This window comes from Miniopterus natalensis, chromosome 4 (assembly GCF_054644295.1).
Source record: "Miniopterus natalensis isolate mMinNat1 chromosome 4, mMinNat1.hap1, whole genome shotgun sequence".
Classification (NCBI taxonomy): domain Eukaryota; kingdom Metazoa; phylum Chordata; class Mammalia; order Chiroptera; family Miniopteridae; genus Miniopterus; species Miniopterus natalensis.
In genome coordinates this window covers 85,801,906-85,827,942 of record NC_142084.1, presented here as the reverse complement: position 1 = coordinate 85,827,942, position 26,037 = coordinate 85,801,906, and the positions used below count along the sequence as shown (strand labels likewise).

The 26,037-nt window shown below is 43.6% G+C and overlaps 1 protein-coding gene across 4 annotated transcripts in view; it reads left to right on the top strand.

The window, feature by feature from the left end:
• The window catches only part of EBF1 (EBF transcription factor 1), a 372,993-nt gene that overhangs the window by 274,474 nt on the left and 72,482 nt on the right, over positions 1–26,037 (top strand). For 2 of the 4 annotated variants that reach the window (XM_087816956.1, XM_087816954.1), the window contains exons 9-10: positions 324–454; positions 19,037–19,163. In XM_087816956.1, coding sequence (XP_087673082.1) covers positions 324–454; positions 19,037–19,163 — 258 coding nt within the window. Of the gene's footprint in view, positions 1–320; positions 455–19,036; positions 19,164–26,037 lie in introns of all 4 variants that reach the window. The other 2 variants (XM_087816955.1, XM_087816953.1) reach the window with 1 other exon arrangement.

Below are 26,037 nucleotides of genomic sequence, written 5' to 3'. Positions count from 1 at the left end.
CATTCATTGTTCATTTTTTATAATCTTTAGTATTTCATAAATTAAATATTGCTTCTATGTTTATTTCATAAGATTTCAGGTTTGAAAACAATTTGGGTAAAATATATGTTTCTCAGTAGAAAGAATGAAAAGAATTCTTTTAAAATCTGAAATTGCACCCTCAGGTTTCAGGTGCTAATGCAGCTAGGAAATGCTGGGATCTTGAGGGACTTTTTGTTAGTGAAAAGATAAAAGATTTTTTTCTCTTTTTCTCAAGTCTCCCATCATTAAAGTTTGATTCTAACAGCAGACTCCTTCTCTTTTTCATGTGTGTTGAAAAGCAGCTACTCCCTGTATCAAAGCCATCAGCCCGAGTGAAGGATGGACGACGGGAGGCGCGACTGTGATCATCATAGGGGACAATTTCTTTGATGGGTTACAGGTCATATTCGGTACCATGCTGGTCTGGAGTGAGGTAGGTGTTGTCTGTACATTAATATCTAATAGCTTGGCCTAGTGGAAGATACTGTCTACACTTGAATTTCTAATAGTGTGTAGAATTTAGTGGTGTTGCTCTGGGTGGGCCCGCACCCGTCTCCAGAACTCTGGGAAACTAGGAAAGATGAGCTGGGTTTACCAGGAGGCAACACTTCCCACGGGAATGACTTCCATCCTCTGGTCCCTGAGCACAGAGTTTTTGTTTGGTCATTTGTCCTGTTGGGCTTGCAGGGATGTGGAGGTCCTATTGGATACTGAAAGTTAGAAAGGAGGGGCAAAGTCATGCAATGTACAGGAAAAGCCACGTCCAAACTCTAGCAAGGTAGTCACCTGGGACTATTTGCAGGTGGAGTCCATTGTAGGCCCACGTTCAAGGACCACCAGTCAAACGATAGTAATCATCTAGGCGTAGGTGGTTCTTGGCTTACTCAATGACTCATCAGAAATTGAGCGATTTGTCAGGGGAACCTGGGAGAACCAGGGCTTTTTCCAGACCCCGGGATTTACAGGTCTCAGTGTGTGACTGCAACCATAGGAAAATGACTGTGTTCTACTTGTGCAGTGCTTTCCAAGTGCTGTGAGAATTATTTTAACATGCCAGTTGACTTGCCTAGCAGTAATCAAGCTAGCTCAAGATTACAAAATGTAAACATCACTGTTTTAGAGATGCCAGGGCAAACTTGCCTTTGCTTTCTAAATTCTGAGCCTCGATTTCTCAGCCAGCGTGCCTGGGCCCCTTCTCTCTCACCTCACCAAAATTTAGAATGAAAACAATCTTAGGGCCGCAGGGTATCATCGTAGAGCCCATCCATCCCCCTTGCTTTACAAGTAGTCACAGGAATCACTAACTTCACTGAGATGTACTGTGCACTGTGCTGGGCTCTGGACAATATCCTATTGGATATTGAAAGTTAGAAAGGAGGGGCAAAGTCATGCAATGTACAGGAAAAGCCACATCCAAACTCTAGCAAGGTAGTCACCTGGGACTATTTGCAGGTGGAGTCCATTGTAGGCCCACGTTCAGGGACCACCAGTCAAACGATAGTAATCATCTAGGCGTAGGTGGTTCTTGGCTTACTCGATGACTCATCAGAAATTGAGCGATTTGTCAGGGGAACCTGGGAGAACCAGGGCTTTTTCCAGACCCCGGGATTTACAGGTCTCAGTGTGTGACTGCAACCATAGGAAAATGCCTGTGTTCTACTTGAGCAGTGCTTTCCAAGATCCTCTCAATCTTCTCTCTACCGCACCAGGTAAAGACTCTTACTTAGCACGTTTCTTCTCTTGGTAAGGATGCTGAGGCCTAGACATACAGAGTTACGTAACCTGAAAGCAGCCATCCCCTCCAGAGCCCAGGGAGTGACCGTGATATGTACGTGGCCACCCAAAGAAGTCAGTGGGAAAACTGGAGCTAGAACTCAGATTTTATATTTCCGTTTCTAGCTGTTCTCCCATCACTGTTTACCCCGTCTAGATGCTTTATTTGTGTTTTCTCTTTAGACGGGCCACCGAGATAAGCAGAGTTAAGACTGTGACAGTTGATTATGTTTATCTTTCTGAAGCAGAGCCTGTCTTTCTTTTTAAGCCTTCTCTGTGCATGTTCCACTGCCAGTAACCACTCCGGCAAGCAAGGCCCTTGCCAGCCTGGTCGCTCCCTTTGTGTTCCCCGTGCAGCCAACAGGCGGTATGTGCTTGGCCAGAGAATCAAAGCTCTGGTGAAGCTGAATCAGGGATGGGCCTCTCAGGCCACCAGACTCATTGTTGGAACATCCCAGGCACGAAGGGTGGACTCAGCTCCCCCTGCCGACTGCGCCCCACTCTCCGTGGGAACCGTTGGGTTGTAAAAGTAGAAGAATCACATACGTGGCATGTTTGATTGCCAGCCGGGTGTCTTCATCCCTGCTGAAGGTAGCAGGCCTCACAGGCACAGCCTGTCCCAGGCCCTGCGGGCAGTATCTTCACCCCTTTCTCTCTGTGATTCTGTTGCATTCCCTGCCATGCGGTCAGTGTAGGGTCTGAACGAGAAGTGAGGCTCAGAATTGGCAGTAAGTCTTATGGAGCCCCTGAGAATAAGGTGGGTTAGCCTGAACTTCATTTAAAACCTTGTGCCCAAAACCAAACAAAAACAGTAAAAAGCCCGGCGCCTGTCTTAGCCCAGGTACACTGCATCGACTGGAATAAGAACATCTACCCATCAGGAAATAATTACTCTGCGCTCACCCTGTTCCCAGGCGAGGTTCCTCTCCCTTCCCTAGTTTCTGACCCTCTTTTAGGAACAGGTGAGGGGGGTTTAATTCTAGCTTGGACTTCTTCACATTGCTTTAAAGAACCCGTTTCCATATGACTAAATAGATAAAGCTCATAGAAAGGAAAACCCAGTAAGGCCATACCATTGTCCTTGCGCCTCCGACCCTGAGCTGTCACTGCCTCGGTGGACGGAGCCCCCGGCAGCGGGTCTGGGTGGGTCCAGCTAGGAGGTGAGGGATGCGCCCTCCTTCTCTGCCCGCCTGCCCCCCCTGAGCTGCTGTCATGTGCGGCTCAGCCATAAATCCAACAGGACCCGTTCCCTGTGGAAACCTCCCCACGCTTTCCCAGAATGATGGAGCGTCCGCTCCCCTGCAGCGTTAGCAGTTAGGTGTCTGGATGGAGGAGTGTAATTTGGGCTGTTATCGTCATGGTAGTCCCAACATTCGGAAAAATGTGCCTTGCAGAAGTGCCCCTTTTCTTTAGTATTCTCAACTATTTATATATTTAGATTTTCATCCGGGCTATTGGTCGGGTATGATTTTTCTTCTCCCTCTCACTGCAGGGAGGGAATTTGATACTGCTCCAAATTAAAAAAAAAAAAAAAAAAATCCATTGCTTAATAGTAAGAAATTAAGAAATAGCTCAAAGTTACTAGGGGTTTTTTTACATATAGGCACTTTTGGGGCATTACTTTAATCCTCATGATAGCCCTGGGTTCGATACTTTTATTATTCCCATTTTATATATGAGTAAACTGAGTGCCAGAAAGCTTAAGAAACCTGCGCAACACCACACAGCCCAGCAGTGCTAGAGATGGGGTTTGAACTGCAATGGTAAAGTTTTACAAAGGAAATAAAAGCCCAGGTTATTGAGAGAGTAAGTGGAATATTGAGAGGGGAAGACAGGAGGAGAAAGAACTCCCCTTGGGTAGAATGAGAACCTGATACTGTGACTGTGTGAGAGGAGGTATTTATGAAAAGCCTAGAGAGAGATGCAGAGTGTGACGAACTTTAGTTAGAGATCACTGAGCATTTAGTTCTTGCCATGTACTAAAATTGGTATGGCTCTCGTGCAAGTCTTATAACATCTGTATACCACGTCGTTGTCACTTTGCTGTTGAGGGCTTGAGGGTTGGGCAGTAAAAGAAGCTTTAGCTATCAGGTGGTGGGGCTCGGGCTTTAACCTGGTCCAACCCTAGGGCTCACCTGATTTGCTGTCCGTGATTTAGCCTATGCCAAAATTTTACCCCATCAGACTGGCGTGCCGTGCCCACCACTGCCATTAATGCCTTGCGCTGGGGGTATCTTGACGGTTACTGTCACCTTCTGAGTTAAGGTGGGCTTGGCATGTAGAGAATCGGAGAGGTCAGAGCGCTCCCTGTGCTTTCCAGGTGTATGCGCTTGGGGTTGGAGCCACTGGCTTATAGGAAGATTTTATCCTTATGAAACACACATGCCTTGTGTTGGGGGCAGAAGACAGCCTGTTCCTTTGTCTTTGTAAGTGGCTTTAGGCAAGACGGTTAACCTGTTTGGACCTCATTGCTAGAGTAAGACCCCTATCTGTCTGAAGTCTTTGTCCCCTGGCCATGGGGTCTCTTGAGGTCATGCCACCTCTAAAATCTAGGTTTTCTCATTGTAAATACACTTTGATCTCGTCTCCATTTTCTCACTCTCCAGCCCAGAGCACTCAGGAAGCAGGCTGGTGGCCCAAGACAGGCAGACAACATTTTAGATTACTAGCTGATGCTATTATTTGGAGTCTTTTTTTTAGCTAAAGAATTTCAAAAAGAGCCAGAGAATAGAGGGCTGGCTTAATTTACCTTGATCTGTGCTCTTCCCTTACCAACCCAGTCTTTAGCCAATGCGTAGTTCAGTTTAGCTCGCTGATTGTCCCCGAAGGCTGGGAAAAAGAAAGGCGGCACTCCACTGCTCTTCACTCAGGGCTGCCTCTTGCAGGCTCCCAAGTTTGGGGTGAACCCCGTGGCTCTCTTGTGAATTTGGTTTGCTGTCTTTGTTACTTTTCCTTCATTGTTTCTTGCCCTTTCTCCTTTCTCTCTTTTTAAAAAGTAACTTATTTTATTGATACTCTTGTGCTATCCTGCCTTACCCCAAAAGACTTAAAAAACAACCACCCACACCTGTAGGCTTTTATATATAAACCCAAAAAAAACTAAAGGTGCTGATGTGTACTAATTTTTAATGTGAGTTCAGTTTTTTCTTGATCACAGATGTTCTTGGTTGTTTTTGATTTCCCACCAACATGTGATTTGCAGGAGGAAGGGCTTCCTGCTACTGGTTTGTAAAGATAATCATTATTTTAATATCTCCTTCTGAATTCCTCTAATTTCTCAACAATGAGTCCTGGCTGGCTGGCTTGCCTGCTAGGTGTCTAGCACCGGGACAGGTACTATGGGTGATTGAAATTAGGCTTTGTGGAATTTGGAGTTTCATTTGGAAAAACAACTTGCTCCCATGAAACAAATTAGAGAGTTTCATAATATGTTTATATAATCCCGTGTTCAATTTGCAGTTGCAAATTCGAGGCAAGGTTCTAGAAGGCAGAAGGAGTGGTCTAGTCAGAAGTAGGCTGTTCAAATAACCAGTCAAGCTTCCTGTTATGTGCGAACGGGTCTGTGATAGCCTTTTTAGGCTCTCACAGTCCTTTCATTTAATCACTGAACTCTCTGAGAATGTTCAAACAGCTTAAGGCCGTTAAGCTGCCCGTAAAGAAAGTACGGTGGTGAGATTGACAAGGAGCAGAGTGGAGAGAACTGCAGACAGACAATCGTCCAAACAAGGGCCGAGATTGCGTGGGGAGCAGCGGGCAAGGAGCCAGTCAGGAGACCTGGGTACTAACTGCAGTCCTTCCATTGCCCAATCAGGGCATCCAGATTTAATCAGTGTTGGTCATTGGGCCTCAGTTTCCCCATCTGAAAATGGGAGGCGTAAACTAATTCCTCTTTGAAATCAGCTGCAATTCTAGTAATTCCTTCTCTGTGGCATTGACTCCCTTGAGAATCCCCCCAAAGTAAGGGGGGCGATGATGACGGGTAGGAAGTAACTTCCTTTCTTCCAATATTGCTCTTTGCTTTTAGAGCGAGCACACTTGCAACATGCAAATATCATGTTTATTTGCAGAAGGATTCTTTGGGCTTCCTCAGAACCATTTAATTAGCCACAAAATTGGTTCTCCCTATTGCTATGTCCTTAGTCAATATTTCTCCTCTCTACCCTTCGGATTCTGGTATCTGATACAAACGTGAGACTGAAACCGCGGCTTTGCTCTAATTTATTTTCCTGGTAGTTCTGTGGAGTAGTGTATACCAGTTCTTTGGGATATCAATAGGTACCCCATGGGAGACAGGGAGGGAGGTTTTTCTTGGTGAGTTTGGGAAATGTTGAGTCAAAAAAATTCAATGGGTCCTTGGTCTAGGACTTTGCAGAGCTGTGGAGATATTGACACACACTGTGAGTACCTGAAATGTAGTACATGGCATGTCCCCAACTTCAGTGGCCACAGTTTTTAGTGAAAACTGTCTTTCAGGGATCAGCTTTTGGAGTATATGTGGGTAATGGCTATGCATTTGGATTTCATGTTAATGAAATAAAGTCATGAAATTCAGCCCTGAGGTGATTGGGTTGGGGTAGAGGTGAGAGAACCGCCGGGCATGCTTGCAGGGTATTATTCAGAGCAGACCGGGACGACTGAGAGCCACCATTCCTCGGTGCTGCGAGGCTCTGCACCCAGCTCGAGTCAGCGCGCACTCGGCATTCGATGCCCCGCGGTTTGGTAGGGCAGGCACATTTAACCATCGCCAGGCCCACTCAGCTCAGATGGGAGAAGCCAGAATTTTATCCCCATCTGAACAAATTAGTTGAATGTTTTCTTCAGCTGCGTTTCCAGAGATAGGGAGAAGTCAAAAGAAGCCGGTTTGGGGGCTGAGAAGCGATTTTGCTGCATGGGTACAAAAGTTACAAAATAGGGTTTTTAAATACAGTTCTTGATTTCTTTCTTTCTTCCTTTCTCTGCTTTCCGTTCTCGTTTGTGTACGTAGCTCCGAGGGAGGATTGTAAATAAAAACACAGCAATTGTTCCTCCGTGACATTAAAAGACGAACGGCTGCAACTCCTATATGTTCCCACCGGAAGATTCCCAGGCCTTGCTGTCTGGCCTTGATTTTTACCGAACCACATGTAGAGAGTCACAGCATTTTGAGGGCTTTGGGGAACCTCCCCACCGTCAAGTGCAGCTGTTTTATTTTGGAAGTGAGGAAAAAGAGGTTCCAGAGCCATATAGTGACTTGTCCTGGGAACGCATTAGCTACTTAGTGCTGGGACTACAGCCCAGTTCCCCCTTCCCCGGCCTCCCCCCACCCCATTCAGCTTTTTCTTGCACCAGGCCTTCTCATGATATTCCCATGGGCTTTTAACATACTTCCTTAGAACATATTCCTTATACTTCCCTCATTTACGTGGCATCGACACTCTAACAGCTGTCTGCACCACATTTATATGAGAAACAACTCCACTAAAACAAAAAAGAAAATTAAGAAAGGTGGAGCAGGACAGTGTCTCAAATATTACCTCTTTCAAAATTTTGTAATATAAATATGGTATAATGTAAATAGTTGTGTCATTAATTTTACCTATACTGAGGCTTACATGTATACGTTTAACTAAAAGTTGATTAGATGCATGGGTTTAAACTAACTCATCATCACCTACGTTTTCCTAAATCTGTCAGTTGCCAAGTCTATATTGAACCTGTAAGTATCGATTACCAATTTAGTGGAAGATCCTTAATGCAAAATTATAAACAGTATTTGTGAAGAATAAAAAGAGCAGTCTGAATGAGTTGCACTGAATTTTGAATATGACTTTGAAAAACACCTTTCAGGCTTAAGTTATTTTTATGGGAAATCATTTTGGAACGAGCCAGCATATTAAAAAACAGATTAAAAACAGTCTAATGGCCTTTTTAATATAGTTACACTTACAGCCAGGCTCACCTTATTCCTAAAAATGCTTTAGTATATGTGTGTATATATATATATATATATATATATTTTTTTTTTTTTTAATGGCTAGGGCACTTGCAGTTCATCCTCTATATCGATAATTATGGGGGAGTGACAAATAACTTTAAGATGACGTTTCGGCTCCTTGTTTATGGGACATCCAGGAGATGCATGCCCATGCCCATCACTTGAAAATGGAAACCGTTTGCACTTGAATCGCAGACAGAATCCACACCTGGCTGCAGTCGCGCGACTTTTATGAAGGAAATGGTTGTCTATATAGCGTGGCATTCATTCCCTACGCGCGCTCAGCGCTAACTGCTGGAATGGCTCCTGAGGGTCCGAACTAACCTTGCTGGGTTCCTTGTTCTTGAAGCCACACGCCTTAGTTTGGGACCCCCGCACACCCCCTCAAGGCTCTGCCCTTCCTTTCAACATCCTTGCCCACTATCCACCTGAACGTAGGCTCCAGTCACACTGAGTTGTTGGCTGCTCCTCTTACCCATAGTGATTTTTCGCCTCTGCACTCTTGTCTTGCTTATGCCCTTCCTCTTTCCACAATGCTTTTCCCTCCTTTCTGTGCCCAATCCATCTTTCCTTTAAGACCCACTAAAATACTTTTATCTGTGAAGTCTTCCGTCACAGCTCCAGGTATTGAATGTTTTCTTTCTAAATTCCTGTATGGCCATAGAAAGTGCCGTATATCTTTCTAACTTTATTGTTATTTAAGGGGCTGCTCTCTCCTTCCGAGGCGGGATCATGCTAAATTCAGCTTAGTCTCCTACAGTGTCTAGTACAGAGCCTTGCACATCAGAGGCATTAATTAATACAACTTTATGCAAAATATTGTTGAATGTCATTCATTCATTCAAACAAATGCTCCTCATGGGCAGCTGTTATACTCAGTGATGCTTCAAAGCATCAGTACCAGACAGACAGATTGCAGTTTAGTTTTTGTGAGTGCATGTGTGGTTAGATAGTTTATATTTAGATACACCTATTGTGCAATAAGGCTGCACATAAATGCCTTAGTGTAAATCTGTTGGTTATGGTAAGGATTACGTAGTAATAAAACTAACACTTTTTAAGTGATTGCTACCAGTGAGGCTGTCTCCTAAACTCATTGCAGGCATTATACCAATTAATCCTTATAATAGCACTAATTACATGGCTGGTCCCCTCTCCCTGTCCCACCTTCCTTCCCAAATAATGAAACTGAAGGCCAGAGAGGTTGAGTGACTTTCCAAAGGTCCACAGGTTAAAGTTTAAACTTGAACCAAAATCCACTGGACTCCGGGGCCATCTCTTAACCATCTAATAAGAACGTAGTGAAGCCTCGCTTATCCAGAGGAGAGCGTGACAATAACCTTAACCCTCCCAAATTCAGCACGGCAGCAGAAGTCAGTAGAAAAAGTAAATACATAAAATAACAGACTTTAGGGTAACCGGAACAGTAATTTTTAACAAAGTATGTTATCTGTCTTCCCAGGTCATAGCAAAGGAACAGACTAGAGGCAGGTGGTTAGAAGCAGGCTCAGTGACAGCAGAAGTGACAGCTTAGTGTCAAGGTCAAAAACAGAAAAACCTAAAAAGCAGACAAAGAACTTTGTTACTGTGGGGCACATTAATGACTGCTCATAAAGACAGTGGCTTTGAGTCATCAAGAAAGAGATGGCAACTATGTTCCGTATGTTCTCTCTAACACAGGGACACGTGTCCGGGTAGGACCCGCGTCCGGGTAGGACACCCGGCGAGAGCAGTTGGAATGGCTCAGTATTCAGAGGGGTTCGGTTTCCGCTTTCTGTGCAGCTCCCTTCCTGAAGGGACATGTTAAATGAGGAGTTACTGAATGTATATGCAATTATCAGTGTATACAGTATGCAAATATGAATGAAAACACACTAAAAAAAAAGTTAGAATGAGTCCGTTTAGTATCTTGATATCCTCTCCTTAGAGCTTCGAAAGACCCGAAAAGTTTTGGTAAAAGGTGAATTCATCCCCTGCTTCCCCATCTATCAGCCCTTTGGCTTTTATAGTTTTCTTTCCTAATTCCATAGGCAAAGCTTTGGCCCACAAACCACCAACATTGATAAGAAACATTCAGCCTCTTCCATAAATGTATCCAGTTTTGCTCGCTCTTTCTTTTATATTTTAATTTTCAAACAAACAAGCAGGAACCCAGGACCCTAAGCCAGGCCCGATTAAGGAATGATGTCCCTTCTTGACTGAATTTAGAAAAACAAGCCCTGAGAAAGAGCTCATTGTGCAGTTTCAAACCACAGGGCCTGGCGTTGCCGGGTCCAGTCCCGTCCTTCTGGAATACTCCGGACCTCAGGAACTCACCAGTGCTTTTCCAGCTCCCAGATGGTCAGGATGGGTTCCAGTCTTTAATGGGGCCCAATTGGCTCAAGATTTACATCCTGGGAAGAGAGCTGGAGAAAGTTTATTTAAAAAATAAGTTACCAAAAAATAAATAAATAAATCAACCCACAAAACCAAAGGTAGTTGAAGTATAATGTATTTATTTTAGCTTTTTTTTCTTCTTCTCCCAAATCGTTATTTTGAAAGATGATCTTGTTGCCTTTTTGCTTTGTACAGTTCACGGCATTGACTTAGGGGCCTCGTGAGTTTTTCGGTGAGAAGAATTGGGCAGTATATTTCTGCAAATGCTTCCTGAGGCTACCAGGAAGTTTGTGGAGACAAACTAGAAAGATTTTTTTTTTTCTTTAGTAACAAAATTTTTTAAAGGGGGTGGTATTGACTAGATTTTTTTGTGTGTAGTTTGATAAGGGACTTGATTGAATCTTTACCCTAATTATTAGTGGTGGTTAATGGCATCAGAACATTTATTCATTCAGCATTCAACAAGCACAGGGTGGGGCAAGAGGAGGTTTACAGTTGTTCATATGGAAAATAATACACTAATTAATAAATAATAATACAAGAATAAACTCTGTGTTTCACATACAACTGTAAACCTACTTTTGCCCCACCCTGTATTTATTGAGCATCTACTAGTTCCAGGCACTGTTCAAACTGGAAACATCACAGCGAACTCAAGCAAGACAAAGGTGATATCCTCCTGGAGTTTATATTCTAGTCGTGGGACACAGACAATAGATAGGAAACTATATCTACACCTCTCTACTATGTATCTCTGTCTATGTCTTTATGAGAGATTTCAGACCATTTTAGGAGATACTGCTGACTATTCAAAAGCTAAGTTTTAAATTCCTTATTTAACTCAATTCCTGAGACTACTTGCAAAAGTCTCCTCTGACATTCATCCATAGTTTATCTCTGGGAATTCATGGAACCCAACATATTTTGCTAAACATTGGTTTAAAGTTATTTTGTTGAAAGGACAAAGGGAAACCAGAATGTTTGTGAAACAGTAAATGCCTCCACTGGCTTCCTCTCACGTTCCCGGGAAATCATATACTGCCTTTGAGACAGGCAATTCTTGGGAACAAAAAAATCTGTGTTACGAAACCCAGAGAACTCTGATTAGGGAACAAACCAGAATACACTGAGGACCTCAGAGGAGCTGGCGTCCCCTGATTTATGTCGTATCCACTTCAGGGGAATAGAGATAGGATTCGGGACTTTGGCCAGCACAGTCACCACGAATATACACTTTTCATATCTCAGCTTCCTTTAGGAACTCCCGAAGATAATATATATTTTTTAAATGCCATCTTTAACTACGGAAAGATAAATGTTCCGGAGTGGAGGGAAAATAAGTTTTCTTGTTCCATCACTACCGCTGTGGTGTCTCTTTAAAAATCCTTGCATGATTTGGTTTTGCAGCTTTAATTATGCTTGCACGTTATGGTTTCCTTATTTAAGTGTCTGCTTCATGTCCAGCACTCAGCACCCCTGCCTATCTCAAAAGAGATGGATATTATTACCCTAATTGAGAGGGAGGGAGGATGCTGTGAGAATTATTAATACATAAATTAAAAAATTAATCTGGAAAGTGCTTTAGGATCCCTAGAGGGCTCTACCCAAACACAACGCATATTTAACATTATTGTAAGTACTCCCACAGAGCAGAGAGGCGGGTGCGGTGTGAGACGAGTCACCAAGGCACCGAGGGTGACAATGGGCGATGGCCCCAGGCCCTTCAGTGGGTAACACCTCAAAATCACTGCCCCAGTGTCTACTTTAGGCTTTTTCTAGTCACTAGCATTAATTATCTTCTCAGAGAAGAAACTTTTCCTTCCTCCTACCTCTTCTCTTTACGTCTTTGCTTGTTTTGGACTTTTTTGTAAAATAACTTTTTAGTGTTGAAAGTGATTAAGGCTGAAATATTAAATCCTGAGGCCAGTAATGAAAATCAGTGGTGTGCTTTCTAGTAATCTCGGTTATTCTTTGGGCTTTGTGGCTTGGAACTTCAATTTGCATTTATTTCATATAGACCCACTGGTCGGAAAACACGCACGCGTGAGGCTTGTCTTGGAATGGCTTTTTTGTTTTGCCGAGCAGGCACTCTCAGCCAGCCTCTCCCCAGTGAGAAGGGTTATTCTGAGTACCTACTATGTTCCCAGGCCCTTGGAGGGTGTCGGAGAAGCTGAGGACGCAGTCTGTCCTCTCCATGGCGGAGGTAGGGGAGAAAGCACACAGACCAGCACTTTTGGAAAAACAGTAGCAGGGAGGGACAGCCTTGCTCGAGGGATGGCGGTTGCCGGTCAGGCTGGCCACTTCCCACTGGTTCCCTGATCACCTCTCTTCATTCACCTGAAACTCACTCTCCTCATCTGTGAGCCAGCTTATGCCCATACCTGCCCCCAATGCTAGAGGACAGGAGTCACTGAGCAGTTTCACACAGACTTGGCACAGATTGAGAAGATAGCAAAAGGTCATGGCTGAGGTCGTCACCACCGTCCATGGTGCTGCTGGCTCTCAGAGAAGGAGGGAGTTCCCATTTGCCCTTTTCCCCCAGAATTCTACATGTTTTCATTAACACGTATTTTAAAACACTAGAGAGTCTCATTTACCTACCCTGCAGGTCACACTTGTGCAAGAGGCCTTTCTAACAACCACTTGGAGAAGTGCCCTCTCCCAGGCCCCTCTTCTGGGCGGCCAGACTGTGCAGACTGCCTCTTTTGGAGTTTTTTGCATCCACCTCAGTGCACTCCCTACGATCTTGTGTGCAACCATACACAAGTTACTCTCTCCTGTTTCTTGCACTCTTGTTGAGGACAGGCCTATCCACCGGCCCCTCTCACCTGTTCCATGTCCCTCAGAGCCACAATAGCTTCACTTTGCACTCAAAGGTCGCAGCAAGCGCGTCTCACCCGGCTGAGCACCGCAGGACTCTTCTGCTCTTTCCCTCTGAGTGTGGGGAAGAAAATGCTCATACAGGGAGCTTGGAGGGGAGCGTAAATCCTGCAGCCAGTGTTGCCTTCAGGTGCTGGCAGCCTCTCCTGGGGCCTGTGGGGACCATGTGTGTTTCCTTCATTGTAATGCCACATTGACAAATTATTTCTTCTGATTATAATGTTAATGGATTCTTGTTGGGAGGGTAGAGAGCTCAGAGGGGTATGCAGAGGAAAATAAAATTATCAGTAATTTTATCATCTAGTGGGAACTCCTCTTGATATTTGATGGTTTTCCTTCTAGTCTTTCTTTCACACAGATATATATCTAATTCTCATATTATCACATGCAATACACATTGCACAAAACTCATGTTATTCTACTTTTGATCTTTAGTAATAGTTTTCATAAAGCCATACCTAAAAATGGATGAATTTACTTATTCCAGTATTATTTACGTGATTATTATTTCCCTTGCAAGCACATACATGCACACACACAAATAAATACACAAATACACACATAGGAGCAGGAGGGGAGTGTGAAAGAAGACACATCTAATGTCACAGAAATAAGCAGTTTGCATTGATCTTCTGTGGGCTACTTTTTAAGCATTACTTTCTTAACCTTTTTTGCTTTATTTTTGTCTTGTCCCATCTGACTGGAGTCCCAGACCTTTGGACAGCTTCTTCTTTACCACTTAGATGAGGCCTGAGCAGGGGTCTCATGCAGGGACCTGAGTACTGGGCCAGTAGATAATTAATTTTATGAGCAAGTTAGTTAGAGAATGAGAGTTACTTATTATTAGGTTAGGAGCAGTGGACTCTTACGCATAGGATCACCATACCTAACGGAGTCAGGCATCTTGGAGAATTCTGACCTAATTTATTTAAGTATTTATTCCAGAAATATTTTGGAAATATCTTGTATGTAGGGCATTAACTTAAATACTTTAGAAGATAAACATAGGAATCAGACCCTGTTGCCCATCTCAGGGACTGCCTAATGGGAGAAACATTATAGGGAAATCTTTACGGCACAAAGAAAATTGGATGCTAAGTGTTACGGTATAAACACCGTAATTGTATAAATTCTTAGAAAGGTGCAGGTAACTCTTGACTCTTAGGATCAGATAAAACTTTTGGAAGAGAGGTCATACCGTCAGGGTCTTAAAGAAGAAGACCCTACTCATAGCTCTTATGAGTAGGGGGAGGTTTAGGCAACGAATGGCACGGACCAAGCAAAGATGTGGGGCAAGGGTTGGCGTTTTAATGTGCCCATGTGCCCGCCCTACAGAATGCCCAAGGGCGAAGCGGGGAGCGCCACCAGGAGGGGAGATGGGTGGCAGGCCTGGGGGCACCCCGAGTATCATGCCAAGGAGTTTGGAGTACACACTGCATGAGGCAGCCGCGCCTGTGGCAGGGAATGGCATGATGAGGCCGTCTGGGCAGAAGGTAACCCAGGAGGAGAAAGTGGAAGTAGAAGGCATGTGTTTGGAAAGCAGTTGCAGCGCTTAATAGGCTGAGTAAGGAATGGTAAGAGCCTGGATGGGAGAAAGTGGGGGAGACAGGCCGCAGGACCAGGCGGGAGTGGAGGCGAGGGACATAAACACACCCCAAGGTCTCTGTGCTGGGCGGTTCACAGGGTGGCGTTGCCTTGCCCGGGAAAGGGAACACGGAGGCAAGAAACACATTGATAGGTAGCAAGACGATAAATTTAGCTTGGGTCATGTTGAAATTGAGGTGGCAGTTAGGCGTGTTTGGGGAGATTCTGTTACTCTGTTGCTAAGGAAAGTTTGGGGCCTGGCCAAAGGGATCAAGGCTACAGGTGTAGATTTGGAAGTGAGTTTAGCTGAGGTGGCTGAGTCCATGAGTGAACTCAAGTAGTGTGAGGCAAGTAAAAACAGAGGAAAATATAGGACAGAATCTGTGACAGCTCTGCAGTTAAGAAGTTGGCAGGAAGGAAAAGTTTGCGAATGAGGAAAACAGGAGCCAATGAACAAGAGATGAGGTCTGGAGAACACTTATTTACAGGTGTAAGAGATGGGTTTCCTTCCTAGTGTTTTAAATAATTTTGATTAACGTGCCAACCGTCAACTGTTCTCATCTGGAATGCACATCGCACAAGGATGGGTTTCAAAGATAGTGACTGTGAAAGTGCTTTGGTAACCGTTAGACACTCTGCTCGTCCTAGGTCTTGTAATTAGTGCCACCGCGGAGACTTCCAAGATGGGAGAAAGTAGTGTCAGATGCTGCAGTTTCAAAAGAATAATTTTTAGCTCAACTCATTTGATTTGTAACTTAAGGAAGCTGAGTCAAAAGAGTGAATCTCTAATTGCTTAGAACAGTATCTCCCAAAGTATGGATCACGTGTCCCAGGTAGTACAGGAGATAATTTTGGATTTCCCACAGATAGTAAGTAGAACTGAATCAGATAGCAAGAAAGTAATTCTTTTGTTTCTCTTTTAATCCTTCTGATTTATGTTAACGGAGAAAGTCTCAACTGGGGCAAAGGAGCCTGTCACATCTAACACTGATGCCGTTTTCAATAAACTCCTTCAGGTTGTCGCCATGATCTAGCTAGAATTTAACGGCATCAAGTTAACCTTAAGATTACCATCTATAATATCTCCTTATTTTGTTAGGGGATACAAGTTTGCTAGTTACGGTAGTGATAGAAAGATTCCTTTCAAAAATATTTCAAACAAAAAGGAAAACCATTTTTAACATATTGCAGATGTAATTGTATGTAGGTGTCATACAGATAGGGCAAAACTGAGAAAGTGGTATTCCAGCGATGGAAATTTGGAAAATTTAGACTTCCTGGCGTCCTTGCCCCTTCTTGCTTAGAGTGGCTGCCTTAGTTCAACCAGGTTGGAACAGTGTCGGAAATTTGTCCTGGGATGTGTGTGTGGGGGGGGGAGGGAGGAAGGGTCCTTTGGGTCTAGACTTCCAGATCCAGACCCTGTCTTTCTCCTAAGAAGTTGGGTCAATTTTTGAAGCCACTAGACTTTTTTGACCTTTTGTGTCCTTAGGTGTTATAATGAGAGTGTTAGTTTTAAGTGATTACTAGCATTCCTTTGAGAAATAAACTCCATGATTCTTTGAGTTATTAGTCAATGAGCCAATGCTTTCAAGTCAATAGAAGTTAGATAAAATCGTTTTCCTCGGTAGGCCATCATAATCGTGCGTCAATGCCAGTCTGTTCCCCGATTAACATCCACAGAAAGAAAAACATCAGTGAATTCATTTTCTGGTGATGATTCATATTTTGCCTCACTTGTGAAACACAGTTATTTCAAGAAGAAATCTCTGCTTTAGTTAGGGCAATTGACTAGAATTGAAAATGAAATTATACATGAAAATGTGGTTCAGTTTTTCTGAGCCTAATGCTTTTTGCCAACACCCCACATCAGTAGTTTCATCACAGTCATATCTAATCCATTCATAAAACCCATGAATTTTGTTTCTCAGTGTAGCAGCTCACAGGTAAGAAGTACTTATACTTAAAAAGGCATCTTCACTCATCTATTTACTAATATCTTTCCATTAAAAAAAAAAAAAAAATTCCCCTGAGAAAAAAGAGGGGAGGTGAAAGATTTTCGAGCCTGCTGAAAGTTCTTTTAAGTATTATTGTGAATTAATGTACTCTACATCCTAAGGAATTCTTAAAAAGAGAAGCATACCACCTATTTGTAATATAACAATATGGAGACGTTAGCCATCAAAAACACAACCAAGGATCAGGCAGTAAATGAGAAGTGGCTATAGCATGAGGACAGGAAAACACACACACACAGTCTTTGGATCTGAAAAATCTGAGTTAGTAACTACATTTTATAAGTTTCCATATTTCTTTCCATATTTCCATATCGTTAATAGGAAGTATTTGTCACTATAGTTTTTTTGAACTACATCAGGGTCACTTTTTGCTCTAACAAGGATGATCTTGTACAAGCAACTTAACCATTTTAAGATTCTGTTTTCACATTTGAAAAAAAGACATAAGAATAAAAGCCATTGCTCTGATCAAATTAATATTTTGTATGTAAAATCCTCAGAAATGTAGTCGATACGTCCTGGACCCTCAGAAAGTGTTAATCCCCAGCACTGCAAAAACACTCTCTGAACAATTGAGATTAAACATGCACTTGACTGGGGAAGATCACCTTTTACTCTCTCTTATTCTCTCAATAATAAACTTGATTTCCTCATTTCAGTGCTTATAAATAAGAAGAGCAGATTATAAGTTGCAAAAGATACCAGGTGGGAGAAGACAAAGAGACTGACTAAAATAAAACTCATTTAAAAACCATAGCTATCTGGGGCCATTTGGTGCAGGGGAAAACAACCCCTTGTAACCTCAGAAGTCACTTAGGGCTTTTCTGTATCACAGCAAGATATTATAAGGGGCATTCTGAAGGACAGCCTTGATTTATCAAGGCTAAATCAAGTGAGATATACTTTGCTTATTTTATAAAACATACAGTGCATTTTAGAAGAATTTCAATATGAAAAGAATGGAATTTGAAGTCAGTATTTTTTGTACTTAACGGGTGAACCCGTAGCCATCCAAAACACTCAGCCATAGCACTGAGCTCAGTCTCCTGGGGGTCCGCGCAAGCATGGTTTCACTGAAGCATCTTCTGTGTGTCTCCAGCACTTAAGCTGGAGCCCCACACCCTGTGTGGAAGAAGATGAGCCTTCTAATGGCTTTGTTACAATGATTTTTGTGTAGATAGGCTTTTCTGTATGTTTCAAGAAAGAGCATTTGACAGAAGTCACTTGAAGACTTCAGCAATATCCGCTCTCTCACATTCTTCTCGTGGGGACTCTGTTGGGACAGGTGACTCTGGCAGGGCCTGGGGGCTGGTACTCATGGGTGGGGTGTGCCACCCTGATTCTCATGGTATTACCTGTGATTCTTGGGGAAAATCATTGGGTTTGGGCCTGGCTTACACATGAAAACAAAAGCCCTTTCTAAGTTATACCCATAAGAGCAGCACACACACAAATTAGCACAAACTCAAGTGATAGCCCATTGTATACTGACTCAGTACCAGAAATATTGAGCTAAATGAACGTGAGAGGAGTGAAGGAGTGGGCCGTTACAGACACCACACAGAGAGAATATGTAGAATCCAGCACCATAAGTGGTCAACCCTTCAAATACCAGGGCTGGATTTTTCAAAGAACCAGATAATGCCAGTTTTATGGCCACTAATAACATTTTAGTTATGTAAACAAAGATAAAGAGTAATAAAAAAAAATTCTGCTTCGAGATGTAATCTGATTGCCAACAGCGTTCAGAAAGGAACTTTCTCGCTGTGCACGTGGCATTGGCTAATGGACCAGTGATGGTGCTTCAGCCCGCTCCCCTGCCTTCCATTTCCCTTTTATGGACAGTCCTTAGTTCTGCCAGATCCATAAGCTATTCCAGGGAGGCAGGTTAAAGCCCTTTGATTGTGCCTCTGGTAGTTAATGCACCAAATGGTCTTTAGGGGCATTTCATAGTGTGCTCTGCAGCTAATCAGAGCGCCTTGGCCCAGTGATTTCCTACCTCTGTGTTTTCCACATGTTTAAGGGCTCAGTTCAAAACACCAGGCCCACCAACTTCTGGAGAGGCATGGCAGAGCTCAGCTCTGAGTGCGGTGTCTGCTTCAAACAGAGATTTTCCAAAGGATATCCTGGTACGGATAAATCATCTCATTAGGCCAGGCTCCCTCTTCAAACCAGGAAGCAGAGTGCCTGCACATAGGAAAACTCCGATAAAGTTGTTATGGCTGTGCTCAGACCACTTGTAAATATTGTTGTCAATGCCTTGCATTCAGGTTCCTCCGAGATTGTGTATAAACACTGACAAGTTAATTACATGGTTTAAAGCTTTTTTTATGGAGAGCTGATAGGAGAGTTGCAAAATGAGTCCTTTCCATATAGCAATGACAATTTTTTTTCTTCCCAATGTCTCCCCTAGTTGATCACTCCCCATGCTATCCGTGTGCAGACCCCTCCTCGGCACATCCCTGGCGTTGTAGAAGTCACACTGTCCTACAAATCCAAACAGTTCTGCAAAGGGACTCCGGGGAGATTCATCTACACAGGTAAGAACCACTGCAGGTGGTGGACACAGGCTGCCTTGGCCTGTGGATCTTTTACTTGACCTCGTATGTGTAAGTGTGCATTTTATTTTGAAATCTAGTTCCTGTTCAGACCTGCTTTCCTTCTCTATTTCACCGTACGTATGACCGAATGAGTTGGTGCTATTATTATTATTATTATTATTATTATTATTATGACTTCATCTGGGCATCCATTTTGAATGGCAGGATCAGTTGAAATAATTGGTTGGATTCCTAAAGAGGCAGAATGAGAAATAAGAGAGCAGCAAAGGCCCTAGACAATCCTGAGTCTCTCTGGGTGTTACTCCATAGGTGCTGGGGTTCGCTTGCTTTACAGAGTACGGATGTGCTTTAATGAACAGGACAACTCTCTGCCAACGTGGCCATAGCTTTTGTATTGGAGGCAATTGGGAGTTTGCACATTTAATTCTGGGCTGGTGCTTTCTTCCCCTGTAAGCTGCAGCTGGTACATGGACTGCCTTGTGGTGAGAAGCTAGGGTTACAGGGCGAAGGTGAGTTCCCTCCCCTCAGTGGAGAGAACCAGGCAGACTCTCTGTGGAAAGACACCACGCACGTGGTCTAAGCGCCCAGTGTGTACTTCAAGAGATCCTCTGATTGTCACGTGCAAACCAAATACCCAGGGATCTGTTTACAATTCCGATTTTGACTCAGTGGCGCTGGGGGGACCTGAGACTGTGCATTTCTAACAAGCTCTGGGTGAGGCTGCTGCTGCTGCTGGCCCAAGGACCACAGTGGAACTAGTGATGCTCTGGGCCCTCTGCTGAGTGGCCGTCATCCCTGCGTAGCTGCCTCTAGGAAGCGGTCCCACGTTTCCGTCTTCGTTCCGTAAAGGACCAGTGCAGGGAAGGGATAACTCTGTTAACACGTCCTGATTACAACCTTACAGTTAAACGGAGGAGTTTTATTTTGCTGTGACATTTTACCTCAAAGAGCCTTCCCTTTCGTATTTAAATACTGGGAACAAAAGCAACCATGCTTCTCAGTGTCTCTCAATCTCTCTCTCTCTCTTCTCTCTCAAAATTATAAAAACAATTAACGCATCCTGACCCTTGGAAATGCCTCCCGGCCCTTTAAACAAAATGCAGGTTTGGTGCCTGCCTGACGATTAGTTTTAGTTAATTGAAAATTATAGGATTGACCCAAGAGGAAAATTTTGTTTGCACTCCAATCACTTTTACAAATTAAGGAAAAGTACCACAATTTTGTTTAGCTAAGGTTTCACACTGAGTTCAAGAAATTAGCTCAGCCATCCCAACGAAGTCAGCACTTTGTTAGCGAGCACTCGAAAAAATAACAGTCTATCTGGAGTTTTGTGGTGGATACAAACGAAGCACAGGGAGCGCGACGATGCTTTACAGAAGTAGGCCAAGTGTTTTTAATTAGGCTCATTGGTTCAGCGTAAGTTTTGAAGAACAATCACACTAGCAGATTAGCTGTTTCTTTTAAAGCTAGGATTTCTTGCCATTCATTTTCCCCATGAGAACTTGCACATAGCACTATTTTTTTTTTACAAGCCTCATTATGGGCGTGCAGGCGAAGGCCCGGTGCAGCTCCCGGTACTGTAACGCTCCCACCGCCAGCCCGATGGCTGGGAGTTTTGCACAATGTTCCTCGCTGAACTCGGTGTTCTGGAACATATTACAAAACCACAGAGGCCAAATGTTTTCTCTGAGGAGTTTGGACTCTGCTTTTGGCCGAAAACATTTAGGCCTCGCTGGCTGCTTATTTACTCTGCTATTAAGAACAAGAAAAAGGAGAAGAAACACAGGAGAGAGATGTCGCGCGGCGGGAGGCGGCAGAGGCGATCAGGCGTGATTCCGCCGTGGTGACAACGTCCCGCCCATTAATGGTTCCATTTTGTGGTCAGGTCTCATTTAGAAGAAATTATTTTTAATCAGTATCAGTGTTCAACAGAATATCCCCTTGAGCCACCTGGCCATAATTTTTTTTTTTTTTTTTTTTTTAAATCATCCCCAGTAAATTACTTAACTTCACAAAAGAAAATAGCTAGGGACCCATCATGATTTAGAATTTTTTTAACCATTAAAAAAATTGCCGTCAATTTAAGAACGCGCATGTTGGAAAACCTGTATCATGAGGGAATTAAGATCAAAGGTAGAGTGGCAGGTTTGCAAGTCTAGCAAAGTAGTTAAGGGTAAGAGAGAGACGTCCTTGGGGTGCATGCACACTTGTGAGTGTACAGGAAATTTCAAGCATGAAAAAAAATACTTCTGCTGACCTGTTCTCAGATTGTGGGCAAAAGACAAAAAGACTTCATTTTTTAAGTGTTCTAGGAGAGAGTCTAACCTCTCCCCATGTTGAAAAAATAGATTTAAAGAAATTGGTATGGAACTTCCGCACCGATGTAGTTGGCTGTTAACAGTCAGGTGACATTATATCATTTCTAACAAAAGGGAATCTCTGTTAAATGGTGAACTAACTACACTCCGGCCTGTTATTAGCATCAAATGCCTGTTCCAGGGCCACTTGTTCACGGTGGTGCTCCCAGCTCCCGTGATTTTCTCAGTTTCCCTCTCTGCTTGTCACCGCTTACTAGAGAAGGCATAGAGGGGTCGTAAAACCCCTCTTCTGTCCTTCATATCCGAACAACTGTCCAGGTCATTGCAAATGTGCAGCCTCCTCTCCTCTCCTCTCCACCCACAGAAGCTCACACTTCATTTTCTTGAACATCCACAGTGTTTCAAGATGTTAGGATTGGTTTTCTGGATGGAGAGCCAGCCCTCCTGTTCCTTAATGGAATATCACTTGGAAGTTTTTTTCCTTAAAAAAAAAAAAAAATCCTAAGACTGAAAAATAACAACCGAAACTAAGGCTAAGGCACGGTTGCTGTTTTCGGACCGTGGGTGAGAGAGTTTGGGTGTGTAGAGGTGGAAGTCTCTAAAAATCCATAATCGTTAAAAAAAAAATAAAACAAGGGAGACAGGAACAGCATGGCCTAAGCTATGCAAATAAAGGCAGGCTTCTGGGGGAGGGAGGGAAGAATTTGACTAAACGCAGATTGCCTGCAAGCTGGCTCCACTGTGAGCTCTGCCCTCCGTCCAGCGTCCCTCAGGCCAGGGACATGTGAGTGAGGAATGTGGAGCTGCCAGATGTGCAGGTCCCCTGTGTTTGCCCAGCCAGAGCTCGGAGGGAGCAGCGTGAATCCCAACTTGATCAGGCCAGAGGACCTCAACAGCACTTCCCCGGTCTTACTTATTGTGGCCAGTTATTCTTAGGAAATCCAGGGCAAGGCCGACTCTAAATGCTAAATGTTTCCTAATAGGAGACAAACACCCTTTCCAACCGTGGGACTGTTTGCAAAGCCCTCTCTCTAATCGAATTTCTGGTCAGTCAGTCCAAGAGGAAGTAAACCCACCATAAACCTCCAGGGCCGTGGAAAGGGGTCTTCCCAGTGCCTTTGTTACTCTCTCAGCCTTACTTTCCTGCAGCTGTGACATCTCTAAGAGACCTGGATCTTGTAGAACTATAATCTCTCCTGCTAAGCTTAAGTAATCTTTGGAGCTGATAAGACTCTTAGGAGCCTTTAGCTGCTTCTTCGAAGTTCTTAGGATTGGTTTTCCTGTTACGAAGTGGCCAAATCCAAATACAGTGCTTACTTCATTCCAGTTATTTCTCAGTGGACAGGCTGCTACCTTTAGGGAAAGTATACCTGGAAGAATGGGCCACCAGGACAATGTTTGACCAACTTAGTTGTGCGCAGAGAGCCGCACATGGCCTGCTCCCCCCAAAGTTGGAGAAAGCCCCAACGATGATCATCAAACTGCTCAGATGTTTGCTTAGGTCACTAAAATCATTTCAACCTCCAGGTTCTCCTGTTCTAAAAACTTCCTGTTCACCAAACTTCCTGTCCCTATGGAAGGACTGAACCAAATCCTTAGATATTAGTCTCAGAATCAACTGAAAAAATTCTTCCTGGAAATGCTTCCTGTATGTACCTCGTGCCCAGAATAACTGCACATGGAGAGAGGCCGCTGCAGTGGAACCTGCTGTGGAGCTTGATGACATGTACCGACCGTGTCTCTTAAATTTTCTTCTTTTCTCCCCATTCCTCTTGTGTTCTCCCTCTTCCCCCTCCCTCCCGTCTTCTTCCTCCCCCCCCCTTTTAAAATTCCTCCCCTCATCCTTTCCTCCCTCACTTCCAAGGAGATGGTGTAGCATAGTGATTAATCCTTGGGTTTGAGAGATGATAGGGGTAGATCCAGCTCTCAGCTGTACTGCTTGCTAGAGGGGTTATTTGGGAACATGGTATGATGGCTGGGCTGTAATACCTTGCTGGGGCTGTTTTTAGTATCAGGGAAATGTATGTAAAACACTGAGCATGAGCTAGATGAGCCCCTAGCCCGAAACTGGTCATTTGCATTAATGACTGATGGCCAATATTATGATTCCTTCATTCACTTGTTGCTGAGTCCCTACCATGGTGTAAATATTTTACATGTATTGTTTATCTTCTCCAGCATTTCCCTAGAGGTCTAAGGAACGTCCTTTAGGCATTTTAGTAACGAAACGGTAGGCATCAGTAAGTTAAAAAAACAAGTAACACCAATCAACCACAAACAAAAAGAGCAAAGTATAAATAAGGTAGTAAGAAGAAGACTCATAAATGTGAATACAAGAATTTTGATATACCAAATTTTTTCTCAGGAATGGCCTCAAATAGTAAATGTTATAATAAGGCAGCCCTGATTCATCAAGCTCTCTGGTGTTGGTTTTTCAGGAACAACACACACCTCTTGTTTCCATCCCAAACTCCCACCCCTCCTCTGGAGGTCACAGCAACATGGATACAATCTGTCCCTACCCCCCTTCAAAGGTTTAAGTTATAATCAGCTTCAACTCCAAGTTCAAGAGGTTTCAAGCTAAAAAGCTCTGTTTTTAGTTCTTGGAAACCTCCACAAGTGAAGGCTGGGGATACACGAGCATCAATTTTAGGTGAGAAGTGGAGAGTTCGCACCTAATGAATCTCATGTTCTTTAGCCTCTCCTTACACTAGTTCATTGCCAGGTGAAACTTCCAAAAAACCATTTTCCTAACATGACTCTGCCGAGAATCCTTCCCTATTTGCTCACTGTACGTAAGAAGTAGCCCAGACCCCGAGGCTTGGAGTTCACAGCTCAGTGCTTTCTCACCTCCACTCAAACCAGCCTCCTTGCTCTGCCTCAAGCTCACTTCATATTTAGCAACTTTGGACGTGGTATTTCCCTTCCAAGACCCAGTTCATACCCTGTTTCCCCTCTGAAGTGCTCTCTGGTCACTGTGGTGCAGTGGACAGAACACTGAGCTGAGAACAAGGAGGTCTGTGTTCCAGCTCCAGCTCTGCTGCTAACTGGCCATGAGACAGAGGACCAGTGGCTCACATGCTCCGGACTCCAGTTCCTTCATTGTAAAATGAGCCAACTGGACTCGGTGACTTTGATGTTCCTTGTGGCTCATCTTGATCCCCTGGAAGAGTCTCTGTCCTTGGATCTCTTTTGTCACTTGGGTTTAGACTACTCCTTCGTCATTTACTTCCCTGTGCCCTTGGCTCTTCTGTGCTGCCCTTAGGTAGGGACATCTCAAAAAGTCCACAAGAAAAAACTAGCTACCCTTCCCCAATCGTATCCTATTTTGCACACTGTGTTGAAGCACCTTGACTCAGTATCTTACTAGCAGTAGGTATCCTTTAATAATTGATCGACATATTGCCCGGGATCAATAGGTCCTCATTGGTTTTTGTGCCCTGGATGACATGGAATGTAAATAAGAGCTGTTAATTAAGAATCTATCCCTTTTCACTTGAAGTTTTGCATGTAGAGAACCCAGTAGATGGGGTTGCTGCTAAAGAGAAAAATGGGATTGGCTCTGTATTATAAATACTCTTCATTTTTTCATCATGAAAATGAGGATATTTTAACACTACCTGCACCTAAGGAGTAGATAGGTCAGTGTAAATAGTGCACTCCTGATAGTGGGACAATATGAAAACTAAAGGAAACTCAAAAAGTAAAAAGCAGACAATGCAATGTTTTTCTTGAAAATCCAAAGGTTTGGTCATCAAAGCAGATTTTTATTGATATTATATATTCCCCAACTTTCATGTGATTAAAGAAATTGTTTCTTTCTAGGCATTTGACTAAGAGTCAAAAAGACCTGGGTTCTAATCCTGTTTTACTACTTTCTTTTGTTACTTCATTCACTCATCTTACAAATATCTGTGAATTGCCTGTTCCATTCTAGGCAATGTTTTAAACCAGTTCTAGGCGATGTTCTAAAACACTATAGAGCAAAACCAGACAAGTCCCCCTTAGAGTCTAAGCGGGAACACGGGTGTTCGTAAGTTTACTATTTCAAACCTGTTGAGCATCCAGAAAAATAGGAACAGAACTTCAGACAAGCATATAACAAAGGAACCCCAGCTGATCAGTTAGAGACTTTTCTCTCTCAGGTGAAGATGCATGAGCTCAGGTGTGAAGGATGTCTGAGAGTTAACCTGGCCATCGGAGAAGGGTGGGGTAGCTGGGGCTGGGAAAAGGGAATGAGTGGTCTAGCAGAGAGGGGCATACGAGGAGGCATTGAATGGGAGGAAAAGTGGCATCTTGGCTATAAACACTCCAGGGAAGTTGAAACATCAAGAGAGAGGAGAGGGTGAGAGAGGAGCCTGGAGGGGTGGGTGGGGGACAAGCCTATAGAAAACCTTGTAAGCCACGAGGAAGAGTTAAGTTGTCATCTTAAGAGCAATGGGCAGTCCTTGCCGTGTCAGAAATGACAGGCGGACATAACCCTATTTTCAGTGGGGAGAAAAAAACTGGCTGGATGAGCATAGGAAGCCAGATGG